The sequence below is a fragment of the Choristoneura fumiferana genome, chromosome Z (assembly GCF_025370935.1).
Source record: "Choristoneura fumiferana chromosome Z, NRCan_CFum_1, whole genome shotgun sequence".
Classification (NCBI taxonomy): domain Eukaryota; kingdom Metazoa; phylum Arthropoda; class Insecta; order Lepidoptera; family Tortricidae; genus Choristoneura; species Choristoneura fumiferana.
This window is the reverse complement of record NC_133472.1, coordinates 35,299,122-35,317,063: the sequence shown is the minus strand read 5'-3', so window position 1 is coordinate 35,317,063 and position 17,942 is coordinate 35,299,122. Positions and strand designations below refer to the sequence as shown.

General features: G+C 36.6%; 2 protein-coding genes across 2 annotated transcripts in view; both read right to left on the bottom strand.

Moving 5' to 3' along the window:
* Positions 1-435, bottom strand: part of LOC141435800 (peroxidasin-like) — a 37,250-nt gene extending 36,815 nt beyond the window's left edge. Inside the window, exon 1 of the mRNA XM_074098628.1 lies at positions 143-435. Within this exon, the coding sequence (XP_073954729.1) occupies positions 143-306 (164 nt within the window). The 5' untranslated portion in view covers positions 307-435. The remainder of the gene's footprint in view (positions 1-142) is intronic.
* Positions 436-8,964: 8,529 nt separating this feature from the next.
* Positions 8,965-17,942, bottom strand: part of fax (failed axon connections) — a 49,762-nt gene continuing 40,784 nt past the window's right edge. The window contains exons 5-6 of the mRNA XM_074098617.1: positions 12,640-12,924; positions 8,965-12,537 (exon numbers count right to left, since the gene is read on the bottom strand). Coding sequence (XP_073954718.1) covers positions 12,466-12,537; positions 12,640-12,924 — 357 coding nt within the window. The 3' untranslated portion in view covers positions 8,965-12,465. The remainder of the gene's footprint in view (positions 12,538-12,639; positions 12,925-17,942) is intronic.

The window sequence follows — 17,942 nt, the reverse complement described above, 5'->3', positions numbered from 1 at the left end:
GCGTCTCGTTCGCCGCCCGCGCCGCGTGTTCGCAATCCGCTCAAATATATGTATATAAAGTACGTACACCTAACCGGGCTAACAACAAGCTAAAAATAGAAGGTATACAACTTGCAAAAGTGTTATAAACATGTATACGTACAAGGTGTGCGAGTCGGCAGGAGCTTTGGGGACAGCGATCAGGTCCTGATGGAGGCACCGCACCGCGTTTCGGACGCACTGGCATCTCGCGGGACAACTTTCTTGACCGAACGTTAAGGTTAATTTAAATATTAAGAAAAACTTAAATAAAATTAAGAGCCGCATGGTTCAAATTGCATAAAAGTTTAAAGTTCACGGGCTCAGTGCTGGCTTAGTGGTGGCGGATGACTGAATGAAGAACAAAGCGACCCGGCCGGCCGGCGAGCCAGTAGTGAGTCGAGTGAGTGCAGCGGCGAGCGCCGAGCGGCTGAGGCAGCGGGCGCTGCGCGTCGGGCTCGGGCGCCTTGAGCGCGGCGCGGAGCGAGTAAACGCCTGACGACGACCAACCGCCTCGTCCGAACAACCCACGTCGCACATACCACGGCAAAAAAAAAATATTATTGTTTCTAATACAAGCTTTTTTGTTGACTATACTGACATTGCCATCCAATAACATAAGTATACCAAATTTAAAATCAATCCGACCGCTAGAAGTGAATCAAAATGAACTTGCAAGATTTGATCCAAGTCCAAGAAAACAAAAAACAATAACAATCAGGGCAAGTTAAATAACAGTTTCTTGCGGCGCATTCTTCTTGGCAATGATGGTCTTTTCGAAAGCGCTGGTAGTTAAAAAAAATGACGTGTACCTAAAATAGCCCATTGCGGCCTACTTACTGAATAAATGATTTGAATTTGAAATTGAGTTCGTTTTTTAATAAAAACAGGTCAAACTAAATATTTTGTTTTTAAGACGAGTAGTTGTCTTTACTAACAATAACATTTACCCATCCACAGAAAATTCGTCAAAATTTTAGTGGTGTTGGAAAACTATCCATCTAGGTACAAAAATTGTAATTGCAAATATTGTAATAAGTAATTATTGAGATCCATCGTTAGGCACCTCTACTAAAATCCTTCATTAGCACAGTTAATTATTTTAATTGAATTAGGTTATGATTACGACAAACCAGGTTTTTTTTTCTCTAGGTTAAGTTTTAATTCAAATTACAATACCTAGGTAATAAGTTTGGACTTCTCAATCATCAAGTGTAGATTAAGTATGTACCTAAATTGTGTCAACTGAGTAATTTAAACTTATTTTTTTATTGTAAAATCAGTACCTACTACGCACACCTTAGTAAATAATCAGTATATACCTAACTATTCTTACATTTCAACTTAGGTTAAGAGATCACGTAAAACTCAAATTTATTTGCTTGTTCATACCTGTTTATCTTTCCAGTTAATCTGGCAAATGGGAGTAAGTGAAATTCGACCTGCAAGTTTTGACCCAAATCATAATTCAACCAAACACTTCTTAAAAGGTAGCAAGTGTAAAAAGAGCTAGTTGTTCCTATCCTGGCCACTTTCAGCTGTTCATGTGGTGAAGTGACAATGAGGTTTCTTAGTGACAGAGGCTATTACCTACTTAAATAGTTAATAACGACGGTTTCTCCTCTCCACAGACCCGAGAGTGTTCCTTTTACCTTTTGGTTGCAAACCGTATAATTATTATGCAAATTACTAATAAGGCCTATCTCTTCTTAGACTGACATTTCCGTGCCTTCCGTATTCGTTTTTATCTGTAACATAGTCTACAACATTTTAAAGACATTCTAAGTAGGCAGAAAATTATTTTTTCAACAGATATACATAAGCAGCTGCTTATCTAAGTAGATATATGTCCTATAGATGTTAATTTTAGAGTAATAATTGTGAGATTTATTGTCATTGAGCTTTTACATAGATCGAGACGAAAGCCCCAGTTTTGTGATTTTGGAAATACTTAGGGGCTGTTTCACCATCCATTGATTAGCGTTAACCGACGGTTAAATGTAATGCCGTCTCCGTCTATTCGAACAAACCAAATAGAGACGGCATCACACCTAACCGCCAGTTAACACTAATCAATGGATGGTGAAACAGCCCCTTAGTCCCAAATAGGTTTTTAGGTTTTTTATATATAGAACATTTGCGCCTACTTCTTACCTACATTATAATCGACAGTTATTCCTTATCTTCAGTAACTCTTTTAATTCGTACTTTAAAAAGTATGCAGGATTCAGAAGGATAAAGAAACAAGAAAGTCTGACTATTTCAACTAGGTACGTTTTGCAGGTGTTAGGACCTTGTCCAAGGTCCCCCCGGATTGCTACCACCATCTTGCTCGCTAATCCTGCCGTGAAGCAGCAGTGCTTGCACTGTTGTGTTTCGGAGTGGAGAGTAAGATAGCCGGTGAAATAACTGGCACGTGAAGTATCCCATCTTAGGCCTCTAGGTTGGCAACGCGTCTGCAATACCCCTGGTGTTGCAGATGTTTATGGGCGGTGGTGATATCTTACCATCAGAAGACCCACTTGCTCGTTTTCCATCCAGTCGAATAAAAAAAAAGTTTATTCAAAAGTTATAATTTATCCAATCAAACAAAATTTTATACGCTAATGTGAACTAGTAGGTAGCTACCTACAGTATTTTCACTAATATTTATTTATCTACAGTATTTTTTGTTGCAGCTGCGGAGAAAGAAGTTAAAAATATTGAAGTTCATTGACAATTAACTAACTACTTATGTACCTCTATTATGAACCTTATTGTAACGAATATTATATCAAAAATTTGTGTTTTGCATTACCTGAGTATCTAAGTACGAGTAGCTACTGTATTCAAGAAATCTCGTCGACTTCACATCTGTAAAATTGCATGAAGTTAAATTTAACCGCAAAGGAGAACGCGAAAGAAGACGACAAACGGAGAAAGATGATGCGAATCATTCCATTGCATAGCGCTGTCTACCAAATACTTATCACGTCGGTCACTTTGTTCATTAACGTTAAATTAAATGTTAGTTAACATTGTAACTTAATTAAAAGCTTGTGGTACACACGTGTCAAAATCACGAATTTTTAAATTCCATCAAAGTGATAGGAAAAAAGTAGAGAATCAGCTTTTTTTCATTTTTATTCTTGCAGACTTTACTAATAGCCCCTTACCAAATTTAGTTAGGTACGTTTTCAACTCTCCGAAATGAATCTGTTATTATTACGGCTACGCTAATCAATTTGTAAAGATAGACGCTATCTATTTATAGCTCCTTTGAACTGATCACACCTTCTTACGATGACAAAATGGAAAACTTTTCTCAAATGTCAGTACAGTCGATCATGAAATCGCTCTACCTGGGAAGGTTCATTAACCTGTTCACATATAATTACCTACCTAACTCAGAGACGACTAACTTTTTAATGGTTTTTAATTTCCTTACTGTTCCTAAAAAGATCAGTTTCAGTGTCATTCGTGCCAAATTATTACAAGTTTTTACATACATACTTGTAAATATTATCTACGTATAAGGAAAGAATAGATTTAAAACATCAGTTTATTTTATCTTCTTTATTAAGTTTTTAATCAAATTTAGTGAAGATCGTTATTTATTTTATTATCAATAAGCAATTATTACGAAAATTACCTAGTCAAATAACTCTTTGCCATTCCCGGCGCAAAACTGCCCCACTCGCGGAATTTCTACGTTTGGATAGCTATGGACAGCCGCCTAAGCTTAAATTTTATGTTATTTAACAAATTAAATTCGGCTTCGTCAAAAACAATTAAAGACTGAACACTCGGTTTGTGGGATCGGTAATCCCCGACCATGCGCCAAATAATTTTGGTATTTAAAGTGGAATAGCACTTGAAAATCGATTCAGCCGTTGAGTGACAAATCGGATAGCGAAGCGACAGTAATAGCGTTCCGTCCGTCACCCTTCGGGTATAAAAATCCTGAAGACATCCCCATTGTACTTATGAAATGCAGACCATGCTGTGTAGGGTTCCGTAGTCATTACTAAAAAACTTGTGGTAAAACAAACACGCATATCAATACGCGAATAATTGGATAAGTAGTTATATATACTACGAAATAATAGAAAATTATTAATTTACTCTGTCATTCCTAATCGTAATTATATCGCATAGTGATCGCATCCATATTCACTCGTATCGCCTCCATTATGCCCGGTTTACATTATTCCAGTAAAATCGTGCCAGTAGCGATACATTGCGGGGTCACAATCCTCGTCATGCTACTTGGAACGGTTTCACTGGAATAATGTGAACCGGGCATTACGCACTTAATAATGGCCACGAAAGCGGGTATTTAAAAAAAAATGTTTTACTCTGTCGTTTGTTGGTTGTTTGCGGAGTAAAAGTCAAACGCTGTCGAACGATTTGGGACCAGTGTTGTTGCGATAGCAACAGTTCCGCTATCGTTAGTTGACCTTGAGAAATCGCTGACCGTATTAATCTTTTTCAGAAACTCCCTTTTTAATTTTAAATTCTGTACTCTTGAAAAAAAACATGATCCAGAAAAAAAACCCCTTTTTTTCTGTTTTTTTTACGATAGAAAAAAAAACAGTTTTTTTGCAACATTATCTTCCTCCTATGCCGTGTGACAGAAGGAAGTGGTAAAAACAATTGTACTTCCTGCCACTAAAAAATATTTAAGTAAGTATGTGATAGGTACCGCTCACGAAATTGTTGTTGTTATGAGTTTTGTTTTAAACATTGTCGTTTGTATTGTTATTATTATATGATCATATTAAAATCTAAGGAAATAATGAAATTGATACATGTTAAATTAGATTATTGTCGTGGCTGAAAGCAGGCAATTTCTGGCTGAGTATGAGAATTAAACGGACGAGCTTGCTTTCCCACCTTTATTATTATTTAAAAAAGCAGGTGTATTTTTCCACCGAAAACACCACAAGCTGTGTTTCAAATCCAATAAAAAAAGTCTGGAGCTCCAAAAAATACCTGATAGCAGCCATTTGAGTTGGCTGTATATGACTTGTGCCAACATTCCATGGCCGTTTTCACTTTTTAAAAAGTTTGTGATTCGAAAATAATAAATTATTGTCGAGCTAGCGCGCCTGCAATCATTTTAACTTCTTAATTTCTCACTGACCATAAACTATGCACTTAGCCTTCTGATATACTTACTAAGAAATAATGTAGACTTTTACGGGCATTTTTGAGAAAATAGTGTTAATACTCGATAATGTAGGTAGGTACATGGTAGGTACATAGATATAATGACGTGCTAAAATATAAATTTGATTACTTGGCAAATAATTAAATAATCTGAATCTGTGATTCCAAAAGTGTGAGACAATAAGGCCTCTGGTCAGGTCAAGTTAGTGTCAAGATGCATGATTATTGTATGGTAGGCACCATTTCGACATTTGGAAATCAGTGCTTATTGAATGCGAATCGTAAATAACAATTGTGTTACTTGATTTGTATGTGAACTTTGACCGCCTCATGAACGTGAACTGATTTAAATTCCTCTTTTATTACTGCATTGATTTATTAAGGCATACGGTGGCTCGCCGACTTGTACTTCATGTTCGTAGTCGTAGCTAGCTTATTATGGCTTCTAATCTAATGCTAGTAGGTTAGGTAGTAAGAGAATCATATTCTATGTAGGGAGCATTGGGGTAATTGAGAGTTTTCAAAAAAAGATTTTGAAATTACTTTTTTTAGATTTCGATGTAATTTCGTTTACCTACTCAGAATACTTTTGAGATGCGTTGCCAACCTAGAGGCCTAAGATGGGATACCTCAAGTGCCAGTAATTTCACCCGCTGTCTTACTCTCCACGCCGAAACACAGCAGTGCAAGCACTGCTGCTTCACGGCAGGATTAGCGAGCAAGACGGTGGTAGCAATCAAGGCGGACCTTGCACAAGGTCCTACCACCTGCAAAACTGTCAATTTAATATTATTATGACATAGAGCTGATCTGATGATGAAGTAGGTGTTGGTTATAGGCACTGTAATAAAACGACACGAGCGCATCGAGTTTGGACTCATTTGATTTGTCTTGACGACTACTTTGGTAACCAGGGGCAAAATGTACAGCCAACAAAAAAAACTTGTATTAGAACACTTGTATTGTAACAAAAAAGTGCGGAATCCTTCATGCACGAGTCGCTCGTATAACTATGTTTAAATCGGGGCAATTTGGTAATCGGCCGGGACGCCGGGACACCATGCTTCAAACCGCGACATGTCCCGGCTACCGGGACGTATGGCAACCCTACACTAGGTACAGTATTTTGAATAAAGAACAATTATGAATTCTCATCCTCTTTGGCTGCTACCGTGTTGGACGGAGGCTGATAAGCGCATTAGACTCTTGCCTATGCGCTGCGGCAGAAAAAAATGTGGCTGTCAACGCGGTTCATTTTAAAACAATTTTAAAATAATTCGGCGCACGGCACGTGTACTTATTGTATTGTGTAGGTATTGTGCTCGGCTAGTGAATAAATTGTAAACTGTATTAAGTATAGACCTTGTAAATAGTGTTACTTAAGTATGAATTATAACGGTCATTTTTTAGTGTAAAAAAACATTAAATGCAGTGGCTGTGAGCGCTTCATTGAAATCGGCTTTTGTGGAGTGTGTGTAGTGTGTGTCGGAGGTTTGTGGATCATAAATTGTTATTTTGTCTTAATGCTGCACAAAAAAAATAAACCACGGTCTTAGTGACAATCATTATATTATCGAAGGTTTTATAAAATAGCACTAATAAAATTAATAGTAGGTAAACATTCAAATAACATAGGGTCACTCGCGTTGGCCCTAGCAAATGATGGCCGCTTAGCAACACCTAACAAGACCTAGCAACCAAAAACCGCTGAATGAAACACGTTTCTTGTATGACGACCCCCTTTGATTTTTAACTTTATTCTATGTTTAGTATTTCTTGTTGTAGCGGCCACAGTAATACAATTATCTGTGAACAATTCAAGTGCCTAACTTTCGGCTCAAGAGATAAGAGCCCTGTGACAGACAGACAGACAGCGGAGTCTCAGTAATAAGGTCCCGTTGGCACCCTTTGGGTACGGAGCCCTAAAGTATCAAGAGTGTAGCCTTCTGAAGGTTCGCTTTTAAAGTTTCAAGAGTATTATTTTGTATTTAACGTATGGCTGTCACAACATATCACTGAACTGCTGCTGTGTTTGAATAAGGTTTGAATGCTTTTGCTAGTTTTTTTATTTTTTTCAGTATGTTACACCAAATATTTTTTCGTATGGTAGTAGCTAATACTATTTGCAATTTATATGTTTTTTTCATAGGCTTACCTTTAAAAAAACTTGTTGAAAAGAGCTGTCAAAAATAAATTGTCATTTTATTATTTTTCACCTAATTTTTCATGTATAAAATATTAATAAAATTGTAGGGTATACTCCCACAAAAACTACGTAGCTGTGTTGTAACGTGTTTGAAAAAAAAAACATTAATAATAGTAGATTATTGTCGTGGCCTGGAAGTAGGCAATGGCTGGCTGAGTATGAGTATTAAACAGACGAGCTTGCGAGTCCGTTTAACTAATACGAAGCCAGCAATTGCTATTCCAGCCGAGACTAATATAAAGCTTTTCTCAAAAATGGTGAATAATTCTGAAATAGAATAAACTTTTTCTCAAAATATATTATAAAATTTAATTTTTTTCCAATATTTTTCATTAAAAATAAACTGCAGGTGTATTTTTCCACCGAAAAAACCACAAGCTATTTCAGACCCAATAGAAACAGTCCGGAGTTCCAACAAAATACCTGATACCGGCCATTAGACTTGGCTGTATACGACTTGTGCAAATATTTCCATGGCCTTTTTAACTTTAAAAAAAAATGTGTCTGATTGCAGGCGCGCTAATTCATTATTGTCGAACTAGCGCGCCTGCAACCTTTTTAACTTTTTAATTTTTCGCTGACCATAAACTATGCACTTCACCTTCTGATATGTAAGAAAAATGTCATCTTTTACGGACATTTTTGAGAAAAATATGTTAGTATCTCTTAGTAGTATGTGGGCTGAAAGTTGGAGTGATTACTAGTAATGAGGCAAACAATTGTCATTTACCAATTCAACTAAGTATTCCTCACAGGGGCCACATCACTTTTGACAGGTTGAATAGATGACAATATCGCACATTCAGTTGAAAAGACTTATGATTAGTGGACATTAGATATAATAATGCGCCGTTGTTTTGTTAATGAATTTTCATTATCGTGTTTCCTTTCTTGGACATTTGGAGAAATAAGAAATTTGCCCGGGTAATTCCGAAATAGTTCAAAAGTAGACCTTGTCACTCATAGACTGATGGTTTATATTTTTACGCACTTCGATTTTCGCTACTACGGCTACTACGAAATTCGTATCGTACCGTCCCTCTCACTCTCGTATTAAATAATTATTTACGTCAGCGAGACGGCAAGATACGAAGTTAGAATTTTGCACTTCGTCTTAGTAGAGAACCCGAGCCTATACGAAGAAGTGCAAAATTCGAACTCCGTAGCTTGCCGCCCCGCTTATGCTTATATTATTTAATACGACAGTGAGGGACGGTACGACACGAACTTCTAATTTCGAAGTAGCCTCTCTGAAGCTATGAAATGAATGTCGCTAGTCTTTTTTTTTTAACTTTGACCTGACTGATAGTGATTCGTGCAATTTTGATCCCTAACATCCCTAAAATATGCGTTGAGCGCACAGTAAGCGCCAAGCGGTTTTCGGGAGAATGGACTTACAAAAGATATCTGCAGTACAGTACTAACAGATTTCAATCATTACAGATGAAAAAAGAACATCTTCACTAATGGGAATTTGAAGTCTATGGATTAAAACTGACAGTCACGAGGTGTAAGAAAAATAAAACGATCCGTTGAGAGTATCGGCGTAATTTGATTCAAATCTCACCGATACACGCAGCAGCTAAAAATTGGTAGATATATACTTTAATGGCGACAGAATATGTAACACTGAAATCCTAATGAGAACATTGTGTCCACTGAAAGCTCAGTTGTGTATTAATACGTCGGCACATTTATGGCGAACCATTATTATCTAATTGAATATTACTTAACATTATAATATTGACACGATAATTGAAAACCACAATTACTAAGTGAATGATTGATTATATGAAATTAATAAACAACTATATGGATATTACAACTCAATGTTTAAGATTGATCGCTACATTTTATGCCTATTATATTAATTATTATACTCATACATACTTGGAATTCTTATTACTATTTTATGGTAATTATAATTACTTTGTAATAATAGCACTAACTTACAACAACACAAGTAATCAAAATGTCATGTTTATCCGAATTACCTTAATATCTGGAGAAGACATAGAAAGTCGTGTCAAGATTATCTTCCTTTAGTTATATATTTTAGATCGTTCGTTACTGCCGTCAATTAACAATACACGACTTTATAATAATTATAATAAAAAAGTAATGTCAGAGTAAAATGACAAGTGTTATCGATTTCTAAATAGACGTCGGTCGGCAGGTAGCCTGTCGCGACGATCACCCAATACAGACTGCGGCGCTGACCTGACGCTGCGAGACCTTGCGCGAACACGAACCGGCCGTCGTATATAGAGCCCTTGTTCCTAAAATACCAGAGTTTGATAATACCTGATGTCCGAAATACCAAAATACTAATGGCTCTTGATAGCAAAATCGAGTGAGGACGTTGTTAATTTAGGTGAATCAGATACGTACATGATGATGTTGTGTTTACCTACTAGTTTAGTGAAAATCTGGTATTCTGTGAACGAGGGGAACAGCCGTGAGTTGTGCTGTTATGATTGCAGTTTCGTGCGTACGAGTTGCCGATATACATCCGGTGCACTGAAACAGGCTCTATTGAGAGATTCGGTGAGATTAACTTCTATGGATTACTATTTATTTGTAGAAGGAGGCCGCGAACTCATTCAAGTTAGGTTCCCGGCTAGCCTTATACAAATTAACACACAGCTTATGAAGTACATTCGTTTCCTATACCATAAAACCTTCTTATTATTAAACCTTACATTTATGTGAGACTAATGGCAGTGATGGTCAGCAGTTGTCGGGAGGGACAAAGGTCAACCATTCCCCAAAAATTGTGAAATCAAAATTTTACGTCAAACAAAATCTGACCTTATTGTAGATTAATTACCGATTTATAAATCTACGAGTGGATCGAACGAACTAATTCTCGCTCAAATCGATTTGCTCTTCCGCACCTAACCTATCGTAAGCCGCTTTCGGTTACGCCTATTTAATCATATAAATCTACCATTATTTTTTTATTGTTATAATATGCAACATTTTCAGACCTACTACAGACTTACAAATATTATTACATTAGCATGTGTGTGGTTCAAGATAAAGAGCATGCTATCAATTTAAATTGAATTTTCTATTTTTAGGGTTCTCATTAACAAACAACCCAGACTTACAATTTTATTTTTTATTTCATAAGGTCGGCAACCACTTCGAAATTTATACCGGATATATATAACAACTTCAGCGACCAGCGTTCATAAGTACTAAAACGCTTAAACTCAAAAGGTGTAACTTCGATCAATGACGGAATGGAATGTTCAAAATTACGAATTGTAAACCAGCCTTACAGAAAAGGCTATGCTATGAATAATAACAATAACACGTGTCATCAAGCCTGTTTCAGTGATTAATACTATAACTTAACCTTATCTAAAAACGTCTTTTTTCTACGAAAATATTTTGTGACTTTGAAATAATGACAATTGGCCGCATACATCAATCGACTATGTATTAAAAAACATTAAAAACACCTTAAGCTTTAGGACCTTTTGCTATTTGTGAACTTTAAAATGCGGCAAAATGGTATGATTTCGTTAAAAAATAGTAATTTTTTGTGCTAAGAATTTATACAACTGACTAAAGTGGCATTGCACAGCTCGCCAGAAGACTGCATTAGGCATTGATAGTGAGATACAATTAAAGTGAAAAATCATTCAGCAGAGATGCAAAGAGGAGCCGCAGAGGTAATAAATAACATAACATGAGTAATATTAAATTGTTGGGTGACAAGCAAGTCACTAATTACCATTATAAAGTAAAAAGGGATAATCAAACTTATGCAACGCATCCTAAGGTTAATCTTCCACGATTATTATTTTTTTGCATTTAGTGACTTTTGCTTGTCACCCAACGAAATAGGAGATGCAGATTACTTCATTGCCGCTTAGAATATTCCACTAAAGAAATAGCACTTAATCTCGGGATTTAAATTTCATATCTTAATTTTGAGTACGTATTCGTCTTAATCTTAACAATCAATACATTATCAAAATTTTTATGGACTATGAATTATATAATAACGTGAAAAACAGTCTTCCAGGCTTTTTCGTTTATCAAAAATTTTTGTAAATTGTAAATTTTATTCGTAAAAACTGATAAAGTACAAGAATCTCAAAACAGTCTAGTCATTTACCAGCTCCTTGCTCGCACGACGAGCTGAACTTTGACAATACTATTCAATTATCTACTAAACATCAGCCAATTTTTGGTATCAATAATTCTAGACTAATGAGGGAATTAGCTTATTAAAATATTTCACATGTATAATGTTGAGTTGATGATGGGTTGATGAGTGAATTTGAGTATTTCGTTAAAACTGGAACACTAACGGCCGCACTCTGAGACGTCATTAATATTTAATAATTAACCAGTGATAAATTTACACTTATTTGAAAATGGTATAAGTATCTTTAAGTTAATTGACATCTCCGAGTGCGGAGTTAGGTGATGTTTCACTCCCCAGTGTGAGGAGCAACCAGGACGCCGCACAGGCCGCGCTCCGCACCCGGCCATCGGTCCACTAAAACTACGCGATTACTACAACTTGCTGAATTAACACTTCAGTCCCGTTGTACAAAACAATATGATGTGATGAATTATGAATGTTAATATTATTTACGTACATACCACTATTATATAGATAATTTACCTGAATCATCTGATTACCTAATCCTGTAAGTACCTAAACGATCGTTACAATAATTCAACGTTTTGTGCTTACTTTTAATTAATCTATGCTGAAACAAGAAACGAAGAGAAATATAATTCGTAATAATTACAAAAGGTCAGTCACTATGAAAAGAGAGTCAATTCGTTAAGATCTACAGATGACAGATTTTAAAATTGTAATATTGAGATTTTAATTTAATACACGACACGACATTGAGCGAAACATATATCAATTAACCAATGAAACATTAAAAGCACACTTTATCAATACGCACACGGGCGTCATCGTCAAAAGAAAAAACAGGAAAGACAAATGGATTTACACGCTTATAATATACAGAATCTATTACGAGTCTGACTCTTAAGTGTATAATTCAACTTGTATGTTAGTATGGTACTGGCGGAGCGCTGTGGTTTGCCGTTTATTTATCTTCGGGTTCTTTCTCTTTTTTCTCTTCTGGCTCTTTCTCCAACTCCTTCTCCTTTTCGTCACCCTGCAATATCAATAAATTATGAAGTTGAAATATGAAACACATTATGATGATTCAAATCTAGGATTCCATTTATTAATTCTCCTTGGCAATGAGAAGACATACCTTGCCCTTTTCCGGTTCGTCAGGGAGCGGTTGTTTCTCAGCGGGGCCAGTGCCTTCCTTGGTCTCCTTGGCCTCTTTGGTCTCCTTGGGCGGCTTGGGCAGATGCGCGTTCAAGTCGAGCGTGGTGCAGATATCGTCCCAGTCGTGGAATGCACGCTCCTTGATGCGGGATACGAGCCCCACCAAGTTTGGGAAGCTGTCATTCATCGCGTCCCGCAGCGGGTGAGCCACTTCCTTGTCGATGAAGTTCAGCTGAGCGAGATTCGAGAACGCCACCACGTCCAACTGTTGAAAAAACGTTTATATAGACGTTTAATATAATTTATTGAATCAGACGCTGCTTTGAGGAGGTCCATATCAATGAACTGAAACAATTACTTTGCTCACCGGTGCCCTTATGATAGCTACGGTTTATGTTAGAAATGTTGATCTAACATGGTAGCATGGTGAACGGTTGTGTTGCCCTGAAGATGAGCTCTGGTTGAGTCCGAAGCGTGTCAGTGTAGTGTGGTGGTGGTGGTAATAGCTTTGTGTGTTCTTACAGTGTGGAGGTGGAGGAACTGCATGAACACACATTTCTTGTATAAACGAAGCTATCATGAGGTCGCAGGTGACCAAAGTAATTGTTTCAGTTCATTATATAGACATTTTTATAGGCTATAGCGTACCAGGAATTATTTACTAATAAACAAACCTTGTCCGTGGAAACAACGCTTCTCTCAACAGACTACTATAACTTCACCCTTCATTACTCGAAGGGTTTATACGAAGTCAAGGGTTTCGGCGTTGGTCTGTGGTTGACTTTAACAGAGGATCGCGTACAACGCTGAATCCGCGGAGAAAGCTCGGTTATAGAACAATACAGCAGTATGTGTCCGGAGTTAGTGTACATTTGGCATTTTAAATGCAATATGCAGGTACTAGGTTATGCGTCTTCCACTTACTCCCTGAACCAGTCACCACGTTCGGAGTTTCGTCTCGATTCCTACTATATAAGGAGATATGTGACAGGCTACTTGGCGCTTGTATCTTATTTTTTTATTAAATATCAAATACACACTAAACCTAGATTAGAAATAGAAATACACAATAGAAAACAAAGTTGCAAATTAACATTTTATTAATATTCAAAATTAATGGTAATGGTAATGGTAAAAGTAATTTGGCCGCTGAGTGTGTTGAGAGTCTCAACTGTCACTCAACCGTCGTAAACTTCCGATTATAAAATTTCCGTTATAAAAGTTGCGGAAACAGAAGCGGAAACGGATGTTAAAAAGCGCGCGGAACTTACGTAGTTGCAGAAACATAAACAGAGCTCTGTTGCATCACTCATCGTAATATATAATGCAGTAGATATCGATAGGCCCTACGTATAAGGGCTTAAGTGTAAAATCCTTACTTTACAGGACGGGCTTTCAAAGTCAAAAACTGTCGCAACTCAGAGATGGTGTATCCGAGACTTCTAAAATTTGGCACACTAGCTAATAGTACTCTGTCCTTCAACCACAATTAATAAATTTGAATAAAATATTTTTTCATTAAAAGTTATGGTACTTACATACGCCCATATACGTGAATTTCCGGGAAATAAACTTGTGTTCTAAAAGACAGTAAAAAGATCTATGTGGTACTTTGGCTCATATACGCGTTCAACTTTAAAATGTTTGGTAAAAAATACGTTACCCAAGATACTTGCAGAAATTAAAAAAAGGAATACAATCACATTACGATATAGTATCGGGGTAGTGGCGTTCCGCTTGACGTACAAGGACCTAAATGGCAGTTATGCCTACAGATTTAAAAAAAACCGCCCGGGATTTACCGCGTAAAAGTATCAAACGTACGTTTGGCCCTTTTACGTTAAAATTGCATCTAGTTCGGCCATTTTACGTCAATAAAAACTCAAAAATAATTCAATAACAGTGTTTTTTTAATCCAGTATCTAAATATATATAGTTTATAGATACCTATAATGCACAAAACTCAAAATTGAAAAAAAACACTTTGGCCCTTATACATAGGACCCTCGATATATTATCGCTCAGATTATCTACTTGTACTCAAAAGAACTGTGTTCTATAACATCTTAACTTACTGCTTTCTGTGCCAAGGTACTACTCAGCGGCTTACACAGCCAGACTGCTATATCAGTTCACACCCATAGACAAAGGAAGCTTTAATATGTATACGTATGCTTACGTTACCAGATTTACGACTAGCTTGCAATATGTCTGCTTAGCAGCGGTTTCATAGTAGCAGACCAAACAAAGACTACACATTGGCTCTCTGGAACGCTTTTTCAGCTGATATTCCACATCGGCTACCGAGATACATCGGCTACACTTTGTCAGCGGATATTCAAAAACCGGCCAAGTGCGAGCCGGACTCGCGCACCGAGGGTTCCGTACAAATTTGTAGCGTATTTAAGAATATCTAGTGTTAGCAGAGACCCTCTTGTAAACAAAATGTACCTGCGTAGATCTAAAATGCTGTGGGGTCATTTCAAATGGTTTATTGACGTAGCCCTTTCAGAACTGGTCAATACAATTGGGTGGTTCTTAGTTAAAATTCACTTTTTCTTAAAAATATTTGTATTATGTGCACCGTACCATTTTCACGCGCAATCGTGTGTACATAATACGAATAATTTTGAGAAAAAGTGTTTCCAGTTCCTTGGACAGCCGGAAGTACCCTATATTTTTTTTTGGTTTAGGCAGTTTGTATGGAAACACTTTTTTTAATTACTATCTTCTGATTGCGTTGATTTAGAAATTTAATTTTCTCACATCTGCAAGGGACTGTAGACCAGAGTCATCATCATCATCATCATCATCATCATCTCAGCCTATATACGTCCCACTGCTGGGCACAGACCACGAGCTTTGCGGTGAAGGAAAACATCGTGAGGAAACCTGCACAAACCTGCGAAGCAATTCAATGGTGCGTGTGAAGTTCCCAATCCGCACTGGGCCCGCGTGGGAACTATGGCCCAAGCCCTCTTGTTCTGAGAGGAGGCCTGTGCCCAGACCAGAGTATATGGTTTTAATTTCTACTCAATATCTTGTTTTTTTTTTGTTTGTATTTACTGCAACTGATTGTTTCCACAGACACACGTCTAACGCAATGTCTATGTTACGACCAACCTACACAGCCGAGCGCCACGCGCGCGTAATATGCAACATCTATGACAATGCGCACGTAGGTTTTCAAATAAAGGTGCAGCCAAACCGCTGCTTAAAAAGTTGACGGTGCGGAATCGCAGAGACTTGCCGTAAGCGTCACGACTTTTGTTCCGTATTTTAAGCAGCGGTGTGGAGAGCATGCGATAAATATACTAAAAATATATATGCATACGGTGCGTCACTGCGATTCCGTGCCGTCACCGTTTTTTAAGCAGCGGTTTGGTCGCACCTTAAAACAACGGATATTGAACGATAACACAGCACGCAGCCGTTTCGTACTGGTTTTTATAAACAAGCTAAGTGTTGACAAAAAGAACTGTTGAAAATGTCTTAACTGCTTATAGTTCTGATCAGACATGATTAGTATCTAAATACTAGACGTTCCGCGCAACTTTGTCTACGTCCCGCAAAAATTTTGCACGTTCCGCGATATGTTATTCGCTGATGTTAATAATATAGCTTACTATACGTGTAAGATTTTTTAAAAGGAATCAAATAGTTTTTCGTTTAAGTGTACATCACAAAAGCTAAAAAAAACTTTTATTTTTATATCAGTTCAGAAGTACTTAAATTTTTACCTATTTAAATTTATCTCTGTTTATTACCCAATCAAACTACATCGAGTAAATACAATTTACCTACAAAGATAGAACTAAAGCATATAACGTGGACAAAAATAGAGCCTCTAACGTTTTGTACAATCCAATTTGAACAAAATAATCGAGCTCATGCTGTCTTTTTGATTTATTTAACTGATAATGTTAGTGTACGTAATACCACAGAATAAGTAATAGTACAGTAATACTAACGCTCCGCCCCGGCTCCACATGGGTACAATTTTCAAAATAACCCTGCTTTGGGCAGTCGGTTAAATACCCGCGCGAAGCCGGGAAGCATCGACGTATATAGTAAATTATATCTTATGCATTTTTTAATTGGATTAATATTTTTAAATTCGTAATATCTTTTGAAATAAATGTCCAATTCGCATGCGATGAAAAACATTTCATGGCAATTTTTTTTACACCTTTGGTTACATTATTGAAGTTTTAGTACGGATCCCTAATTATTTCTAGCAACAAATATAGCCTATTTATGTTTTAGGAATAGCATTCTAATAGTGAAGGAATTTTTGAAGTTCGTTCCAGTAGTTTTTGAGTTAATTCGTTACAAACATACAAAATTACAAATCTTTCCTCTTTATAATATTAGTGTAAAATAGTGTACGCTTGACTTGAAATTTAGTACATATATGTAGTTTTGAAGAAAACGCAAGTACAATAAAAATACATTCAGCACAAAAAGCTTGCGTTAAAAACGCTTTTCTTATCAATGTTTGTATGTATGATATCTAAACAGGAAGTCAATTGCGTTGTGTTCATTTTTGAATAGCCATAGCGATAGCTTAAGGGTTCTAGGTATGATTATCTTTTTGTCGTTGTCTATCGCTCTGAATGCGTATTATTCATTTAATATGTAGTTCCAAAGAATTACATACTGCTAAATCAAGAGACGTCATTATTTCTGACTGAGTTCTCATGATTTAAATATGTGATATTCTTATTTTATGAGCTAGTGCACTTATATATTATGATTAGTTGATTAAATTTTGTCGATATTACCAATTACTAAAAAAAAAGGAATCTAGCCGAGCAACCGAATGGTCAACCTAACCTACAAACTTTAAAATTACAATTAAATTGGCAGTTTAAACTTCTTCACGGACATTCTTAGAGGTTTTCAGTGAACATTCGCATTGAGTTAAATCATATTTGTTCTAGATTAAATGTAGGAGATAATTCCCGCTAATCACAATTCAAGTCACACTAATTGTCAAAGTCAAAATGTTTATTGCATATCACATTTTAAAGGCATGAGCTGGAACATAAGACTAGGTAGTAACAACAAAACCCTACATTATCATCGAATCGTTCAAAATGCAACAATTATGTATCCCGCAACGCTTCCTCCGAATCTACAGTCAAGTGCAAAAATATGTATCGATTTGAACCACTGAAAAATATGTTACCACGGCCTTATTACGCCGGAATAAGAGTACATATTTTTGAAGGGTTAGATAAGTCCATATTTTTGCATTTGACTGTACACTAACAAGCCTCT